We start from the raw sequence: 17,077 nt of genomic DNA on the forward strand, positions 1-17,077 counted from the left end.
CCCTTATCACAACGTTCCCCTCCGTGTCCACCAAGGAGTGGAGGTTGTCTCTGCCCTTCCTCTTACTATTAATGCAACACACAAAACTATTCTCCACAGACAGAATATAGAACTAGCCAAAACTGATTTGATTCAGTTATGCCAATCTCAGGGGAAATTACTTCCACTTTCTCCTTTCCCTGCATATTCATCTTTAATTTTTTCTTTTATTTTTTTTTTAAGGAAAATTAATCACATTTTCACTGACAATACCTTATTTTGTTAACCAGGCATTCTAAAGAAATCTCTCTGAAAACTTTATAGTCATTCCTGGAATCTCACTTATGGAACAGTCACTCATATTTGTACCACACTGAAAAAAACTATCAGTAAACCAGTTTTTTATATTTACTAATTTACCATCTTTCTGTATGCAATCCATACAGGGAGTCCACATATCCTTTTACCTTGTGCATTGGAGTTCAGAAGAAGAACACCATGGGCATTGGAATCAGGCTCTACACACATGTAGAAAGGGTGAACTCCATAGAGATTGGCCAATGGCTGAAACATAAACAGCGTATTAAGTATGGCTTGGCTTTGTTCTCATGGTTTTTGTTAGCCAGATACATATACAAAGGAAAGGAAAGAGATTAATTCATAGTTAGAGACTTGCTTTGAACAGTTGGGCAGTTTTTAATCTAAAATGGTGGGAAGTCAAACTGATAAGAGTTACTTTTTCTGCCTCACCACAATAAGGCTTTTCAGTTTTGCCTAGTTAAACCTTCCATATTCTGCCAAACCCTCCAAAATGGCATGGATAAGAACTGCTAGTTAAAATAGACTCATCAACCATTGAACCCATTTTAGCCAAACACCTAATGAGTCCTGCTGAAGTCCAGCTTGTTTGGCTGAACAGGGATTGATTCAAGCATGCTTTCCTGAACCAGGATCTTGGCACACAAGAGGCCTTTTTTTTTATAATTCTTCTGAAAATTGACTGCACCATGAGAAAGCTTCTGATTAAAGCTTTCAAAGTCCCCTCAAAATGACTCACAGTTTTGTCATTTAATTAAAGCTTACACCTGCACAGCCTGTAACATTCCATGTTTGCGATTGCTCCACATTAGTGATGTTACCATATAGGGAGAGGTGCTTCCTCAGCAAAGCTGTGCCTGACCACCTCCTTTTGGTGATACAAGTTAGGACAAAGTGTTGCACGAATTACCGTTGGCGCCTGATCCCTGCTGTACATGCCATAGGTAACAAAGTCCATGCTGTGTTTGAAGGATGTGTGCTCCTGTTCACCAAATCCATACACTGAAGTGGATGGCACGGTGGTTGTGATCTGTAGATACTGGTTGGAGAAAAACAGATCAACCAGGGGACTGTCCCACCTGTGACAAATAGAGGGAGATGGGATTATTTATCTTTGGTATGCATCATTTTAAGTTCATGTCTCGCTACTTATACTCCTCCTGTGTTTTGGAGAATAAAAATAATTTTTAAACCCATTAAATTCTATGCATGCCTCTAATGTGCTTAACCTTACACATATTAGATACCTCATCTGCTGTTACAATAAAATGCATCAGTATAATTTTGAAAATAACAGCTAAAATAACAGAAGACACTATCTGTAATCCTATTACCAATATAAGTGGTTGCTTGTGCTATTTCTATGACAACCAACAGGGCAGACTAGAAATTGTTATTACACAGCAGGGTTCAGAATCCTTAATGAAAAGAACACGTATATGTTATCAGTTTTTTACTTTGTAATATTTTTTTAGATCAGGACCCCACTCTTGTTATCCCTGACTTTATGCAGGCACCTAAAGCAAACGGATAGCTTCTTTCAGACTCTGCTTGAATGAGGTATTTTTATTGTGGTGACTCTCCTGTTTCTCTCACCAGCTTAATGCTTTTATTTTTATTGAATCGTCTGTGGACACAGACTCACATTTTAATTAGATGTTACATTCTGTTTCCCATCTCTAGTGCTATAATGAGCTACCAGCTAGATGAGGGAGAACATAGTCAAGCTGTGGAGAAGTGTTTTGTTAACAGTACTGTGTATGCCATGAGTACCACAGTCAGATAGCACCCTCTTAAGCCTTGTTTAACTATGAATTTGTTAGAACTAATTAAAATAAATGAGCATACAGCATAGACGTGGCATAACTCTCTTTTTAATGGCCTTTTGTCAGTGATTCAGACAAAATTTAATAATTGACAAAATTGACCACTAAATCAAAGACGTGGAAGTTGGGCTATGCCCTTTAATGCAGGGCCCATTGTTGAGTCCTGGCTGCCACCAACACCCCTGATTGGGAACAAGTCCCTGTAGCTGGGAGGACTTGGAGTGTCTATGTATTTTTAAAAAAGTCTATTTGGCCCTTCTCACAAGCAGGAAAAGTAAGATTTTGTATTTAGTCTTGATTTGGTTGTTTACCAGTGACAACCCTTCCTGCTTTCCATCATCTCCTCCACTAACACACAATACTGAATAAGGTTATTCTCTTATAGGAAGGTTAATGCATGCAAAATATCCCTGAGAGTCAGATACAGCCCCTGGAAAACAGAGGCCTTTCTGCAAGAGGCTGCTGCTGTGTAGGAACAGGAAGGGTCTTTGGAGCTATATTGCTGTCCAAAGAGGCACTGTCATGTATCTTTTCTCTGTACCAAGGCAGGCACAGTCACTGCTCTGAACAGACCATGGGGTTATGCAAAAAGCAAATGATGCCACAGGCAAAATGCTTTGGGAAGAGCTTAAATATCTGTCCTAACTCATTGAGCACTCTCCATGATGTCTGTTCAGAGGACATGAAGATTTGTACATTTATGGTACCCATATTGCAGCACTGGTATTTCCCACAGATAGAGCAATTAGTGTTACCATGGCATTAAAAGTGCTCCTTCCACTCAGAAAATCCTCTCCCTGCCCAGGAGGGTCACTGGTGTGGTGAAAACCACCACCCTAGGAGCAACCCCTCTACCCCATCACATTTTTCAATGTCATGGAAAAGCTGTTTTACACCTCATGCACTCCCTCAAGCCACTGTCCTGGTCTCAACTTCTGCATGACATCCCCAAAATAGTGTTCTGATCTGCACCCTTCCATCATTTGGCTCCACAGGGGTTGCCACTCGCAGCAGTATAGCTCCTCACACTGTGCCGACTGCCATTGCTTTCCAGCAGCCTCTCCCTTTCATGAGATCTTCACTTGCCAGAATAGCCATGAGCTAAATATAGCATTAGCCACAACATAAAAAGCCCAGTAATGACTCTCTTCTTTCTAGGCAGCATTATGCCTTCATCTGAAGTAAAGTGTGATCAGGTTCTCCCCTGGCAGGTCTCTGCCTCCACTCCCAATTGGCTGCCCTTGCGCTCTGCAGCACACTGTTGTAAGCTGCTGTGATACTTTATGTGTTGGCAGAGATCAATCATTTAAATGAAAAAAAAAAAATCTGTCATTCTTTCAACACTTGGAGAGAATAAAAGAAAGTGTTGTATTTCTCCAACCTCCCCTCCTGCTGGTTTAAAGCAGAGAGAAGGAACAAAACAAGAGGGAGCATAAAATGATACCTTGTGTGCAGAAATTTGAGTGTTTCTTCTTTAACAGTCCTACAAATCATAACAGTGCTGTGATGGACAGCAGAAGGGATGTAAAAATGTGCATTTTTTAGATCATACTGTCAAAAATCCAACTCCAACTGGCAGTCAGACATGGCAAAGCCTGTGAAGACAAGAGCCCTTTTCTTTGCACAAGAGGTAAGGTTCACCTTTTAGCGCCTCTGTGATGGGAACGTTCCTGCATGTAGAAATACAAACTGGTTTCCCCACATGTCTGCCTGGTCCATAGTCTGCTAACAGTTGCCTGCTGCCTGCCTGGGAAGTCTGTCTGATAAACTCTAACATTTTGTTCCCAACATTGTGCACTATACTAAACTTCTCTATTTTTCAATCTTATGCCAGGAAATAAAACAAACAAAAAACAGGATTTAAAAGATCTGTGTGAAAAGTAACATTTCTAGCCAGCAAATAAACTAGTCTCATATCCATCCATCAGCCCTCAGGTCACCACAATGAAACGTACCTGCAGTGGACCAGGGAAACAGTTTTAAAGGAAAGTGGATAGGCAGACAAATAAAACACCCTGTTCATGTTGAGGGTGTAGTTCATGACTCACATTGTCACAACACTTGAGAGAAATGGCAGGACAAGATTGTTTTCAAAAGTACAGTCATCAGTCCTTTGTAATACAAACTGGACATGAAAATTTACCTCGTTGAATGACTTCACTCTGTTGAAGTCAGTTGGAAGGCAATAACCACAGTATGTGCAATTCCTTGGAGCACCTAGTTGCCTACCATGAGCAAGCAGCCAGTGGCACTTAAAAAGATGGTCCACTAGAATTGGGAGACTTGGGACATACATATGATACATCATTTGGACATGTATTAGGCATTATCTGGACATTCAAAATAATTTTAGGTTAGAAATAGGGCTTTTTTCCTTCTTGTTGCAATGATTCCAGGAGAAATGAGCTCATGATTTTAAGGTATGAACACTTGTCTCACTCAGTCACTTGATACCCTTTATGCCCTTTAGGAACCACAGTCTTGTGAAAGGAAGCACACCATATTCATCATCTGTGTATCAATTTAGGTAGAAACTTCATATGTCTAGCAGAAAAGTGGGTGTAAGCCTGAGGGCAGAGCTTGGGCATACCTTTTCAGAGGGTACAGACCATCACTGTATGCACCGGCTGCCTATAAAGCAGTAAAGCACCTCAGGGGCTGAGGTGTATAGGCCCTGTTTTCAAATGAACCTCAGATATACCTGGTCCCTTACTCATCTCATTTGAACTGCCAGGGAGCATCATCTTAGAAGTCCAGGTGGTTGTGATTTTCCATTACTCTCAGACTGATGAAAAATGCTTCCACTGTGTGCTGGTTTTGGTTCGAGTTCAATTTCTTCATAGTAGCTAATACAGATCTATGTTTTGGATTCATGCAGGAAACAGTATTGGTAACTCAGTTTCATTATTGCAGATCAGTGATTACAGTGAGTTAAGGACTTTTGTGCTCCTCACAGCACCCTACCAGTGAGTAGCCCGGGGGTGCAGAAGAAGCTGGGATGCAACACAGCTGGGACAGCTGACCCCTACTGACCAAAGGGATATTCCATACTACGTGATGCCATGTTCAGCATATAAAGCTGGAGGAAGGCTAGCAGAGGACAGCTGCCCAGGGATTGGCTGAGAATGGGTTGGTGGCGAGCGATTGTTTTTCATCTGTGTCACTTGTCTTTCTTGGGTTGTATTTCTCTCTCTGTTATTTTCACACCAGCCATATTCCTTATTAGCTGTAAGTCTTGGGACACCACTGGACTGCAGAAAGCACACCAAGAAGGAATTTGTATATGCTTACCGAACTTACAAGGTGATTTATCACATAGGTGGGGAAATAAAAGTAACCAACAAATGTGACATTTTAAAAGATAAAATTGCAGGGTATATATTTACAGTTATTGACACAGTTTTGCTCTACTTCTACTGTATTCATTTTCATGGCACCAGGGCATCTTCTATATGTGGCTGGATATATAATGACTCATTTTTGTTCTGAAAAACTTGGATAAGTGATAGACCTGGAATAATCCTCACCTCTGTAACATAAATCTTAATGATGAGAAGACTAAAATAATGGCTCTTACAAACCAGAAGCAAACCCAAGCTACCCAATTTGCTCCCATTGCTTTCAGCAAAACTACAGTTTAAGAGAATAGTGTTATAAATCATTCTAAGAGACTTGCCTATGTAAAAAATGTCTTTGTGGTAAGTGGCGTCTGTTATTACCACCACAATCAATAAAAAAAAAAGGCAGCTGAACTCTGCAGCAGCCCTTTTGGCAATTAGGAGAAATCTTGATTAGATTTTGGTCATTTGTACCATATCTTCCCAAGTGTGATAGCAAATGAGGTATTCCAAGCTCTTGATAGAGTGAAAGGAGCACTTATCTGTCCAGGGAAAATTGCTTTACCTTCCATTATTTGTATGATATCACAAAGGGAAAGTCAGTTGGAGAACAGGCATTAAAGTGGAGAATCAAATCAATAGTCCATCCCTCCACAGCCTGTCTCCAGTAATTGCAGAGGAAGGTATAAGTGGTCACTCAAAGCCAGTCTTGCAATAATCTGCTTATGGAGGAACTTTTGGGCTGTTTTCATAGAATTAGCTTATGTTGTGAAACAGAGACAAAAATGTTGTGCCTTTTTCCCTACAGATTATTCTTTTCTTATGTATGAATATGTATCCTGCTAAGCTTCCAGTGCCATACTGCCCTGGGGCAACAAGTCCCACAGAATAACCATAAACTACAAAATGAGGATGACTTTGTTATTTATTGATGCCATTTCTGAGGAAATCTCTGCTTTCTTGAAGCCTTCATGTTCACACTCAATACTACCTCTTCCAGTGGCTGCTGCTAATGGCAGGAGCAGAATGTAGAATAGTACTTAATTAGAGAGCATGTGCCACTAAGCAACACAGAGGCTCTGTTTTGCTTCCTCCCTTGCTTTATTACAACCCAGTATTTTCTCTCCTGTTTTTATTACTGTAGGAACCTGGCCAACTGTGGGTCTGTTGGACCTGCAAGATCAGACAGGGTATCTTGAGGGAGAATTTATTAAACTAAAGCTAGTTACAAATTTCTTGACAAAACATTTTGCCACTGATCATGCTGATTTATCAAAACAGATGTTTACCAAGCATTGTGGGACCAGGGAGGGGTTCTCTGCAATCTGTGCTGCCCCATGAGGTGGATAGTTTGGGAGCTTCACCTTCAGACTGGGAGCCCCTGTCCGTCATAGCTCAGATCTAAGACTTGCAGCCTTAAACTAGCTGCAGGTTTATGGTTTTCTCCAGTAAACCAGAAAACACTTGACATCTGTATGGAAGTAGGGGCAATGTCTGCCTCTTGGTCTCATTTGACCTCCTTGGCACCTCACCATTGTGGAGGTATCACAGCTTCATCCCTATGGGTTTGGAGAGCTACTCAAAGAATCACAGAATGTTAAAGGTTGGAAGGGACCTCCAGAGATCATGGAGTCCAACCCTGCTGCCAAAAACAAGATCATCTAGTGTAGTGACACACAGGAATGCATCCAGGTAGGTTTTGAAAGTCTCCAGAGAAGTAGACTCTGCAACATCTCCAGGCAGCCAGTTCCAGTATCTTGTCACCCTCACTGTAAAGTTTTTCCTCATGTTGAGGTGAAACTTTCTACATTCACATTTCTATCCATTGTTCCTGCACACCACCTTAAAGAGCTTGGCCCCCTCCACTTGACATCCACCCTTCAGATATTTATACACATTGATCTGATCCCCTCTCAGTCTTTTCTTCTCAAGACTAAACAGCCCCAGGTCTCTCTGTCTCTCTATTCCTTGCTCAAGTCCCCTAATCATCCCTGTGGATCTCCATTGGACTCGCTCTAGCAGATTCCTGTCTGTCATGAATTGGAGAGTCCAAAACTGGACACAGTATTCCAGTTGGGGTCTCACCAGGGCAGGGTAGAGGGGAAGAAGAACCTCCCAAGTCCTGCTGGACACACTTTTCTTGATGCACCTCAGGATACCTTCCCCAGCCACCAACTGCCTAGATTGGATAAGACCTTTAAGATCGAGTCCAGTCATTAGCCTCACACTGACCAAATTATATCCCTAAGCACTACATCTACACAACTCTTAAATACCTTTCTGGGCAAGACATTCAATGCCTGATAACCCTTTCAGTGAAGAAAATCTTCCTAGTACTCAGTACAGAAAAGTCTCTTGCCACAAATGAGGCCATTTCCTCTTGTTCCATCGCTTGTTACTTGGTTGAACAGACCAAACCCCAACTCTCTACATCCTCCTTCCAGGTAGTTGTAGACAGCAGTATGGTCTCCCTCACACCTCCTTTTATCCACACTAAACAACCCCAGGTCTCTCAGCCACTCCTCATAAGACTTGTGCTCTAGACCCTTCACCAGTTTCATTGTCCCTCTTTGAACACACTCCAGCAACGAAATAGCAGGAGCATGGGGAAGGGTGAAGAAGCGAAGCAAAACTGAATGGGACAACAAAAAGGACAGCAATGGAGGAGAAAGGTAAGATGGACTAAACCAAGAGGCATTGCTAGGAGGAGAAAGAGAGGCATTCCAAATGTTCCTGCTCCCAGAACTCCCATCAGTGCCTGCATCATTTCCCTGCACAACCCCATCTAATTGTTGCCCCATGCAGGCAAAGCAGCATCAGTCGCTTGATTACCCTGGACCAAGCCAAAAATGTAGTGGGATTTGGCCTTTAAGTCTTGCTCCTGGCTCTGCGTGAGGTTTGCAATCAGCTGTTAATGTCTCTTTCCTCATCTAATTCATTCCTCTCCTCCATTATTGTGATTACATGAGGCCCTGAGTTTGTCCTGCCCTCCCTGAACAAGCACTTGGGTAGCTCAGCAATGGCAAAGGCTCCTTGCACACCTGTAGGGTACTATCAGCCATGCCTCAGAGACTCCAGTGCCTGTCCCCTGATATGTTCCCACTGTGACAAATCACTCTTCATGAGGGGGAAGCTTTGTGCACACAAATGGCAGAAGTGGGATGGGGGCTTATATCAAGCAGACAGATGAGGAGCCTGCTGTCAGCAACCCCATTGCTGCAAAGTCCGTGGCAGAAAGACACTGATGGGAAGAGAAATACAAGCATAAGCTTTGGAATAACAACCCAAACCCAGACCATGCTTCACAGTATCACCGTATCACACTATCACCAAGGTTGGAAGAGACCTCAAAGATCGTCAAGTCCAACCTGTCACCACAGACCTCATGACTAGACCATGGCACCAAGTGCCACATCCAATCTCCTCTTGAACACCTCCAGGGATGGTGACCCCACCACCTCCCTGGGCAGCCCATTCCAATGACAAATGACTCTCTCAGTGAAGAACTTTCTCCTCACCTTGAGTCTAAACCTCCCCTGGTGCAGCTTGAGACTGTGTCACTTTGTTCTGGTGCTGGTTGCCTGGGAGAAGAGACCAACCCCTTCCTGGCTACAACCACCCTTCAGGTAGCTGTAGAGGGCAATGAGGTCACCCCTGAGCCTCCTCTTCTCCAGGCTAAACAATCCCAGCTCCCTCAGCCTCTCCTCACAGGGCTTGTGCTCAAGGCCTCTCACCAGCCTTGTTCCCCTTCTCTGGACACATTCAAGTGTCTCAATGTCCTTCCTAAACTAAGGGGCCCAGAACTGGACACAGTACTCAAGGTGTGGCCTAACCAATGCAGAGTACAGGGGCACAATGACCTCCCTGCTGCTGCTGGCCACACTATTCCTAATGCAGGCCAGGATGCCATTGGCCTTCTTGGCTGCCTGGGCACACTGCTGGCTCATGTTTAGGCGGCTGTCAATCAGCACCCCTAGGTCTCTTTCTGTTTGGCAGCTCTCCAGCCACTCTGACCCCAGCCTGTAGCTCTGCATGGGGTTGCCGTGGCCAAAGCGCAGCACTCGGCACTTGGACTTGTTGAATGCCATCATATTGGACTCTACCCATCTGTCCAGTCGGTCAAGGTCCCTCTGCAGAGCCCTTCTACCTTCTAACTGACCAACATCTGCTCCTAACTTGGTGTCACCTGCAAATTTGCTGGCGACTGTCTCAATCTCAGAACAGGCTGTTCCCTCCCAATGTGGACTGTCAGCTCTATGACAGCATGCTAGGGATTCATGAGGGATTTCAGGCTTTTATGGGGGGTGGGTCATCCAGCAGTGCAAAGCTGGGTAAGGTATAAGGAATATTATATAAAACAGATTTTTGAAGATTCCTTTACAGTAGGAAAGCATCCTCAGAGACATTTGATAGGTGCAGCAGAGTCCCTGTGCCTGGTTTGGTGTGGACATGAATTATCATCCATCCACACCTGGGGCCTGCAACTGCAGCACCTGTTGAAGAGGCTTTATTTGCTTATTCTTTTGAGCAATGTTTATGTGCATATGAAGATTCAGCTGTTTATTGAGACAGAAAGGCCATTGCCATTCACATCTTAAAATCAGAGACTGAAGTCCCTTCCAGGTGCTATGTGTTTGTCAGTTTCTCAGCGACACTTGGCTACATGGCCTGCCCTAACCTAGCATGGTCACGCAGAGGCCATCATCTGTGGAGCTCAGTGCCTGGCCCCAGGCATGTTGGGTGTCCTGGAGCAACAGCTCCCTCCTTTGGAGGGATACCAGAGGAAAAGCTTTTAGGGTTTAGCACCTAATTTGCAGACTACACCTGGGACAGAACAGAGAACAAAACAATGGTGAAGATGCTTTGCAGTAGTTCCTGTTAAGTCCTTGCTGTGGCTGTGAAGCACTTTCAGGCTCATTTCCCACACATAGAATCATAGAATTGTTAGGGTTGGAAGGGACCTCAAGGATCATCTAGTTCCAACCCCCCTGTCATGGGCATGGACATCTCACACCAGATCAGATTGCCCAGAGCCACATCCAGTCTGGTCTTAAAAACCTCCAGGGATGGGGCCTCCACCACCTTCCTGGGCAACCTGTTCCAGTGTCTCACCACCCTCATGGGGAAGAACTTCTTCCTAACATCCAATCTGAATCTACCCATTTCTAGGTTTTTTTTTCCATTCCCCCTAGTCCTATCACTCCCTGACACCCTAAAAAGTTCCTCACCAGCTTTCTTGTAGGTCCCCTTAAGATATTGGAAGGCCACAATAAGGTCTCCTCAGAGCCTTCTCTTCTCCAGACTGAACAGACACTCTCTCAGTCTGTCCTCATAGGAGAGGTGCTCCACCCTCATAGCCCTTCTCTGGACATGCTCCAGCACATCCAGATCCTTCCTGTAATGGGAGCTCCAGAACTGGATGCAGTACACCAGGTGTGGTCTCACCAGCGCAGAATAGAGGGGGAGAATGACCTCCCTCAACCTGCTGGCTATGCTTCTCTTGATACAGCCCAGTCTCTGGCTTTCTGGGCTGCAAGTGCACACTGCTGGCTCATGTTGAACTCATCCACCTGCACCCCCAGGTCCTTTTCTTCAGGGCTGCTCTCAAGCCAGTCACTGCCCAGCCTATATTGGTGCCTGGGATTGCCCCAACCCAGATGCAGGACCTTGCACTTGGTCTTGTTGAACCTCATGAGGTTCTCCTGGTCCCACCTCTCCAGCCTGTCAAAGTCCCTCTGGATGGATCCCTTCCCTCCAGTGTGTCTGCTGCACCACACAGCTTGGTGTCACCGGGAAACTTGCTGAGGGTGCACTCAATGCCACTGTCCACGTTGCCAGCAAAGATGTTAAACAAGACTGGTCCCAGTACTGATCCCTGAGGGACTCCACTTGTCACTGGCCTCCACTTGGACATGGACCCATTGACATCCACCCTTTGGGTGAGGCCATCAAGCCAGTTCTTTATCCACTGAATGGTCCATCCATCAAACCCATTCTGCACCAGCTTGGAGACCAGGCTTGGAGACATCTAAACCTGCCTTTGGGCAGGTTGAACTAACATGAAAATCTTCTTAACATGCCAGATGCCACCAGTGGTTCCCCAGACCCAGCCATCCTGCGCAGCCCAGTGGAGATGCTCCTGTAATGCTGAGAGTTCATCCTTCCTAGCCAAGCAAATGCAGCCACCGATGGCTTTTAGGCCAGAATAACCTTCTGTCCGGCTTTGAAACAAGATTTCTATCTGCACAGCTCTTGTGGTGGCTAAGGAAGTTGCAAAGCCCTCTGAGTCAGGCTGTTAAAGGTATCCCTGAGTATCTGCGTTCACTCACTCTGATGGGATGGACAGGCAAGCTAATGAAAGGGAAGCATTTTTGCTCCTGACACAGGGAATTCAGCTTCAAAAGTGATTCATCTGTGAGAGGAACAGCTCCCTGCTGGGATGTGATCCTTCAGTCTGTAAGTACTGTCTGTGTCATTTCACACGAAACAAAAATTCTAGGCAAGATATAATTTCCCTTTCTATATGCAAACTCCTGCGTCCCTGCTGATGAGAAACTTTCAGTAGCAGCCTTGCCATTGTTTGCAGGACAAAACCCCATTAACTGCACATTATATTCAATCGCAGTTTCCTCTTTTTGGAGGTGGCCGGGCTTCAGGAGAACTGCTTTAGCTGCCTGGAGGCAGCGTAGCTTTTTCAGCAGGTACGCTCGTTAACAGAGCGTGGCTGCCGTGTGCTGTGTCCATGCTGCTAGTCAAGACTGCCCTCTACCTCCCGGGCTCTGCAGCACAGCGTTGCTGCACCCCACACCTGCACCACTGCTGAGCGCAGAGTTTAGGGGACAAGAGGTACCTCACTGTTATTGGTATGATGGAGGGTTACCTGGATGCATGGTGGGACAGAAAATGTGACCTCTTGTAAATCTGTTCAGCTGAGACTGACTTGTGCTCCTCTGCCTCTCACTAGAACTGCACTTTTGGCAGCTCAATGGATCAAACCTTACACATGCTTCATAGCAAGACTTGGCTGAACTGGGATGTCCCAAGTTTGAGGATGCCCTTACTAAGTGAGGCTAAATCCTTAGGGTTTGGGTAGAGATGAGGAGTGCTAAATAGGAACAGTCTGTGACCTAGCTGCTCACCATGTCTCATTATGCATTCACTGTTGGGATGCAAGATGGGCAGAGCTGGTGCTGAAGACTCAGCGGCTTTAAAGCAGCCCCTTAGCAGCTGAATCACATTCTTTGTGCTTCCTGAGCATGCCTCTTGGTAAGGTCACGTGGAAGGGCCTAACACATGCTCCTCAGGACCACTGCAAGGTCAGCCAATACACAAGAAATTGTATAATTAGGAGATTTGTGCCAAAAGGTGCTGAATTAAAATGCTAATATAGACTCGACCACATCCTGACATGAGCAGTACCCATATCTCTGTGTTCTGTGCATCTCCCTCACTTGAGTCAAGCAGTGATAACCCAGAGAAGTCTGTAACACTGTCATTTATCAGCAAAGACAGACAGACAGAGACTGCTGCTAATACCACACTGTATCATACTTAAATGGAAGAGCACACCTTGATCAGTGTATCTCTTGCTAAGTATCATTGCACATTTAGCAACGCCAGTGGAAGCCAAGGATATGGGAAATTATGACACCTGGTGACAGTTGCTAGTGAGGAGAGCCTTTGCTGAAAGGAAACTTACAGTACCAGCTTTAGAATACAGCTGCTATTTCTGCAGTGATAAACTAGACCCACAAATGTTATTCACTGAAATCAGTGGAAGTTAGAGGCTTACAGCCTCTGTGACTTTGAGCTATAGTTTCCTAGATATACCTCTTCAGAGTGTCAGGAAATCTGGTGCTTAATTGCTGACATATTAAAACACTTGGTATTTCAGAAATCTTAGTTCAGTGCTTTTGTGAGTGGAGTTCCTCAAGCTGTAAAATTGTAGCCTCAGAAGATATTTAACTTGCTGAATAATCTTTCATACATGCACATAGACAACTGCCTGTTAGACTTGCACATACTCCTATTAATAATGAGTGTTTTCCAGGGGAAAAGCATAGGTCTGTAATTTTGCCACATCCAGTTCATGCTTCAGCCTGTGTCGCACAGACTCAAGCATGAGGAATGAGGAAACATGCGCACGCCACCACATTTAATTCCTATGACAAGTGACATGAATGACATCTGGTACTCACAGCACAGTGCCAGTGCTTTTCCTCTTGATCCTGAAGTGTGAGGAGTCATCTGAGAGCTCAGCTTCGTAGTTGGCCTCATCAGCAGTAACACCAGGGGAGTCAATCTTGAGTGGGACTTCAAACCTCTGTCTGTTGGGATCGTAGAGCTAAAGCAAGGCGAGGAAGAGGCAGGTGCATTAGTGTGCATTCCTTTGGTTAAATGATTCCCTCCTTCCCCTCAAATACTCACCCTGAACCGAAGTCTGTCTTCTGTCTGGAATTCCACTTCCAACATAACTGGGGAAATGTCATTTCCAAAGAGAGACAGGGCCTGCCGCTTGTTCAGGGCTACCCTGTGGCAGAAAAATACGATGCTGTCTACAGCAACCACTTGCTGCTTGCAGCTACCTTGGTGAGGGCTAAGGGGAACAACTCAGCTGTTCCCCACCAGCACTTTTAAAATAACTTGTTGATTTATCAAGAGAAATAGCCTCTGAGATTACTGTTGTCTCTCTATGCCGTTAATGGATAAAGAGCTCAGTTGTTACTGAAACAAGGAGACAGCATGGGCTCCAGGGTAGAAGGGACCAGTTTCTGATTTCCTCACCAGCAACATGGTGCAAGCGCAGGACCACAGCTGTGCACAGCTTATAAATGTGGCTTATCCTCATTGCAAGCTGAGCAAGCAAGAGTGAAGCAGCTTGGGGAAGGTCTCTGGCGAGCCGGCAGTAGAGGTGGTCACAGCACAGAAGCACTTACCTCCAGCCTTTGTCTGTCTTCACGGTGTTCCCGCCCACAGAGTAGCCATAGGGACTGTCCTCCGGGAAGAAGCACCAGGGAGCGTTGGCCACATCGGTAGCACACCAGGTGCAGCCCTGCGCCTCACAGGCCTCCTGGGAAGCACCTGGCTGGGGATGGCAGTCAATGCGCTTCTGCACCGCCACAGCCCCGGGACACTGATTGTCCTCGCTTGAGCCGAGGCACCCACCTAGGACTGGACACGAGGAGAAAGCAGTCAGAGCAGCAGGGAGCCTTGTTGAAATAACAAGCCAACAATAAAGCAACAACAAAACTACCACATAAACTTGATTAAACGACTTCTTTGTTTATATTGTTGGGGTTTTTTTTCCCAATGTTGAGCATAATTCACATGATTCTTTTGCCTGAGGTGACAGTAGGGCAGCATGCCTGCTCATGGCCAAGACTGGCAACTGGTTTCTTTTAAAAGCCGAGGCAGCAGGTCTCTACTGTTCAGCACTCAGAGCTGCAGGTAGTCAGCTGAAGCATGACTTGCTTGAAATACTCATGGAAAGTTAAATAGTGAATAGCTAATGAAACCGCTGGTGAGGCGTGAGAGCAGCACTTCAGCCTGGCTGAAGAGAAGGTGCACACTATTAAGGACTGAAACGGTTCCCTCTGTGACACTGCTACCTTTTCTGCATACATGCTCTCTATCACATTATACTCTGAGGTTATCTACCTATGTAGATATAAATATGTGAAATCAGCACGCACCTGTATGACATATTTAAATACCAAATATAAGTGTTTGCATTGACTTTCATTTCTATACTGTACAACTACTACATATACATAGTATTAGTAGCTTCTGTTAACAAATGTGTGGTTATGAGTACAGGGAAGACATGAACAGTAAAAGTAACAAATTAGTAATTTGCAGAATCATTCTGACAAGAATCTCTTAGTAAGGTACTAAATGATTTTCTTTTTGCAGAGGCAGGTCAAGCTCTGTGGTTCCTCTGCTCCTCAGAGTAAGCTTCCTGAGAACAGGGGTACCAGGAGACAAGCTCCCTGCCATGCTGACAAAACTCTCTGTTATCAAATGCTCTTAAAGAAAGCAGGCATCCCATAGGCAACACACTTATTTTGAAGTTAACTTAGTCATTTTAGTCATTACAGCAATATTCAAGGATTAAATCTACTTGAATGATAATTGCTCTTTTCCATAAAATGAATAATACTTCTGCTTTAGCTTTTATTATTATGATGATTTCAAATGGCAACTGTTATGTGCTTGGAAGCTTAAAATGTGACTGCTGCAGTCTGGGCTTCTGCATATAAAGAACAAGGGCAATGAGGCTGGAGAGAGGCCTTGAGCACAAGCCCAATGAGGAGAGGCTGAGGGAGCTGAGGTTGTGTAGCCTGGAGAAGAGGAGGCTCAAGGGAGACCTTATTGCTGTCTACAAGGGTGTCTGAAGGGTGGTTGTAGCCAAAAGGGGGTTGGTCTCTTCTCCCAGGCAACCAGCACCAGAATGAGAAGACATAGTCTCAAGCTGTGCCAGGGGAAGTTTAGGCTTGAGGTGAGGAGAAAGTTCTTCACAGAGAGAGTTGTGAGCCATTGGAATGGGCTGCTCAGGGAGTCACCATTCCTGGAGGTGTTCAAGAGGGGATTGGACATGGTACTTGGTGCCATGGTTTAGTAGTCATGTGGTCTTGGGTGACAGTTGGATTTGATGATCTTTGAGGTCTCTTCCAACCTTATTGATTCTATGATTAATTTTACAAGAAGGTGTGCCAAAGCAATATTTATATATATGGGCCACAATTAAACTGTAGATTCACTAGAAAGTGCCATGATGCCAGAACTGATTTCCAGGTAGATGATGGAAGTACATAAAAGCAGGAGCCAAGTGCTATTTACATTTGTCTTTTGAGAAAACTTACATTCCCCTTTTAATGCAGGAACATCTGAAGTTCAGGTCTGACATTTTTCGGCTGTGCAGCAGAGTTTGCTTGTCATTGCTACACCTCATATCACCTTCTAGAGGCAGGAATTAACAGGGGAAATTCTGTTAACATTTGCCAGATGCTAGACAGGCAGGCTTGGCTTCCATCTTTCTTTTCTGGTCAGCATTTGCCCCCTGTTATCTGTCACATAGGAAATCCCTAAATTCTGATCCTTTTTTTTCATCCAAGGCATAGCAGGAATATGAACAGGAGAGAGGATTCATCAATGGTCTAAATGAAACACTGAACACTGGGCTAGGTGGGTAAAGCCTTGCCTTTTTTGTATTGTGTCCCTGCTGCAGGTGTAGGAAAGACATGTAAACGTCCTTTAGGACTTGGCTTGTTGGCAGACTTAGAAGTGGTAGGTCTACAGTTGTACTCAATGTTCTAAAAAAATCTTTCCAACCTAATCAATTATATGAACCTATGAAAGAGAGATTGCAAATATCATGGAAAATAACTGCATTGTCTTTGTACCACTACACACTGAATACTTTCGTTTATTAAGGGAGGTGGAAGGATTTCAAAGGCTTCCTGCAGCCCTCTACATCCTGAGATCTTTAAATCTCTGCAAACACAGATGCTAAAAAAATGCCATGCCAAGCGAAGCACTATCTCTCCAGTCAGTGCATGACTCATGCCTAGCAGCTTTGCACTGCTGTGCCTTACATGTTCAAATTAAGACTCTGTA

General features: G+C 44.7%; 1 protein-coding gene across 1 annotated transcript in view; it reads right to left on the minus strand.

Annotated features, from left to right (window-relative positions):
• LOC137460848 (sucrase-isomaltase, intestinal-like) overlaps window positions 1-16,367 on the minus strand; it is a 65,989-nt gene extending 49,622 nt beyond the window's left edge. The window contains exons 1-6 of the mRNA XM_068170918.1: window positions 16,324-16,367; window positions 14,398-14,670; window positions 13,889-13,991; window positions 13,660-13,805; window positions 1,208-1,376; window positions 447-543 (exon numbers count right to left, since the gene is read on the minus strand). Of these exons, the coding sequence (XP_068027019.1) occupies window positions 447-543; window positions 1,208-1,376; window positions 13,660-13,805; window positions 13,889-13,991; window positions 14,398-14,670; window positions 16,324-16,367 (832 nt within the window). The remainder of the gene's footprint in view (window positions 1-446; window positions 544-1,207; window positions 1,377-13,659; window positions 13,806-13,888; window positions 13,992-14,397; window positions 14,671-16,323) is intronic.
• Between the last annotated feature and the right edge of the window lie 710 nt (window positions 16,368-17,077).

This window comes from Melanerpes formicivorus, unplaced genomic scaffold (assembly GCF_026170545.1).
Source record: "Melanerpes formicivorus ecotype bairdi unplaced genomic scaffold, bMelFor1.0.p_v2 SCAF_3, whole genome shotgun sequence".
NCBI classification, from domain to species: Eukaryota; Metazoa; Chordata; class Aves; order Piciformes; family Picidae; genus Melanerpes; species Melanerpes formicivorus.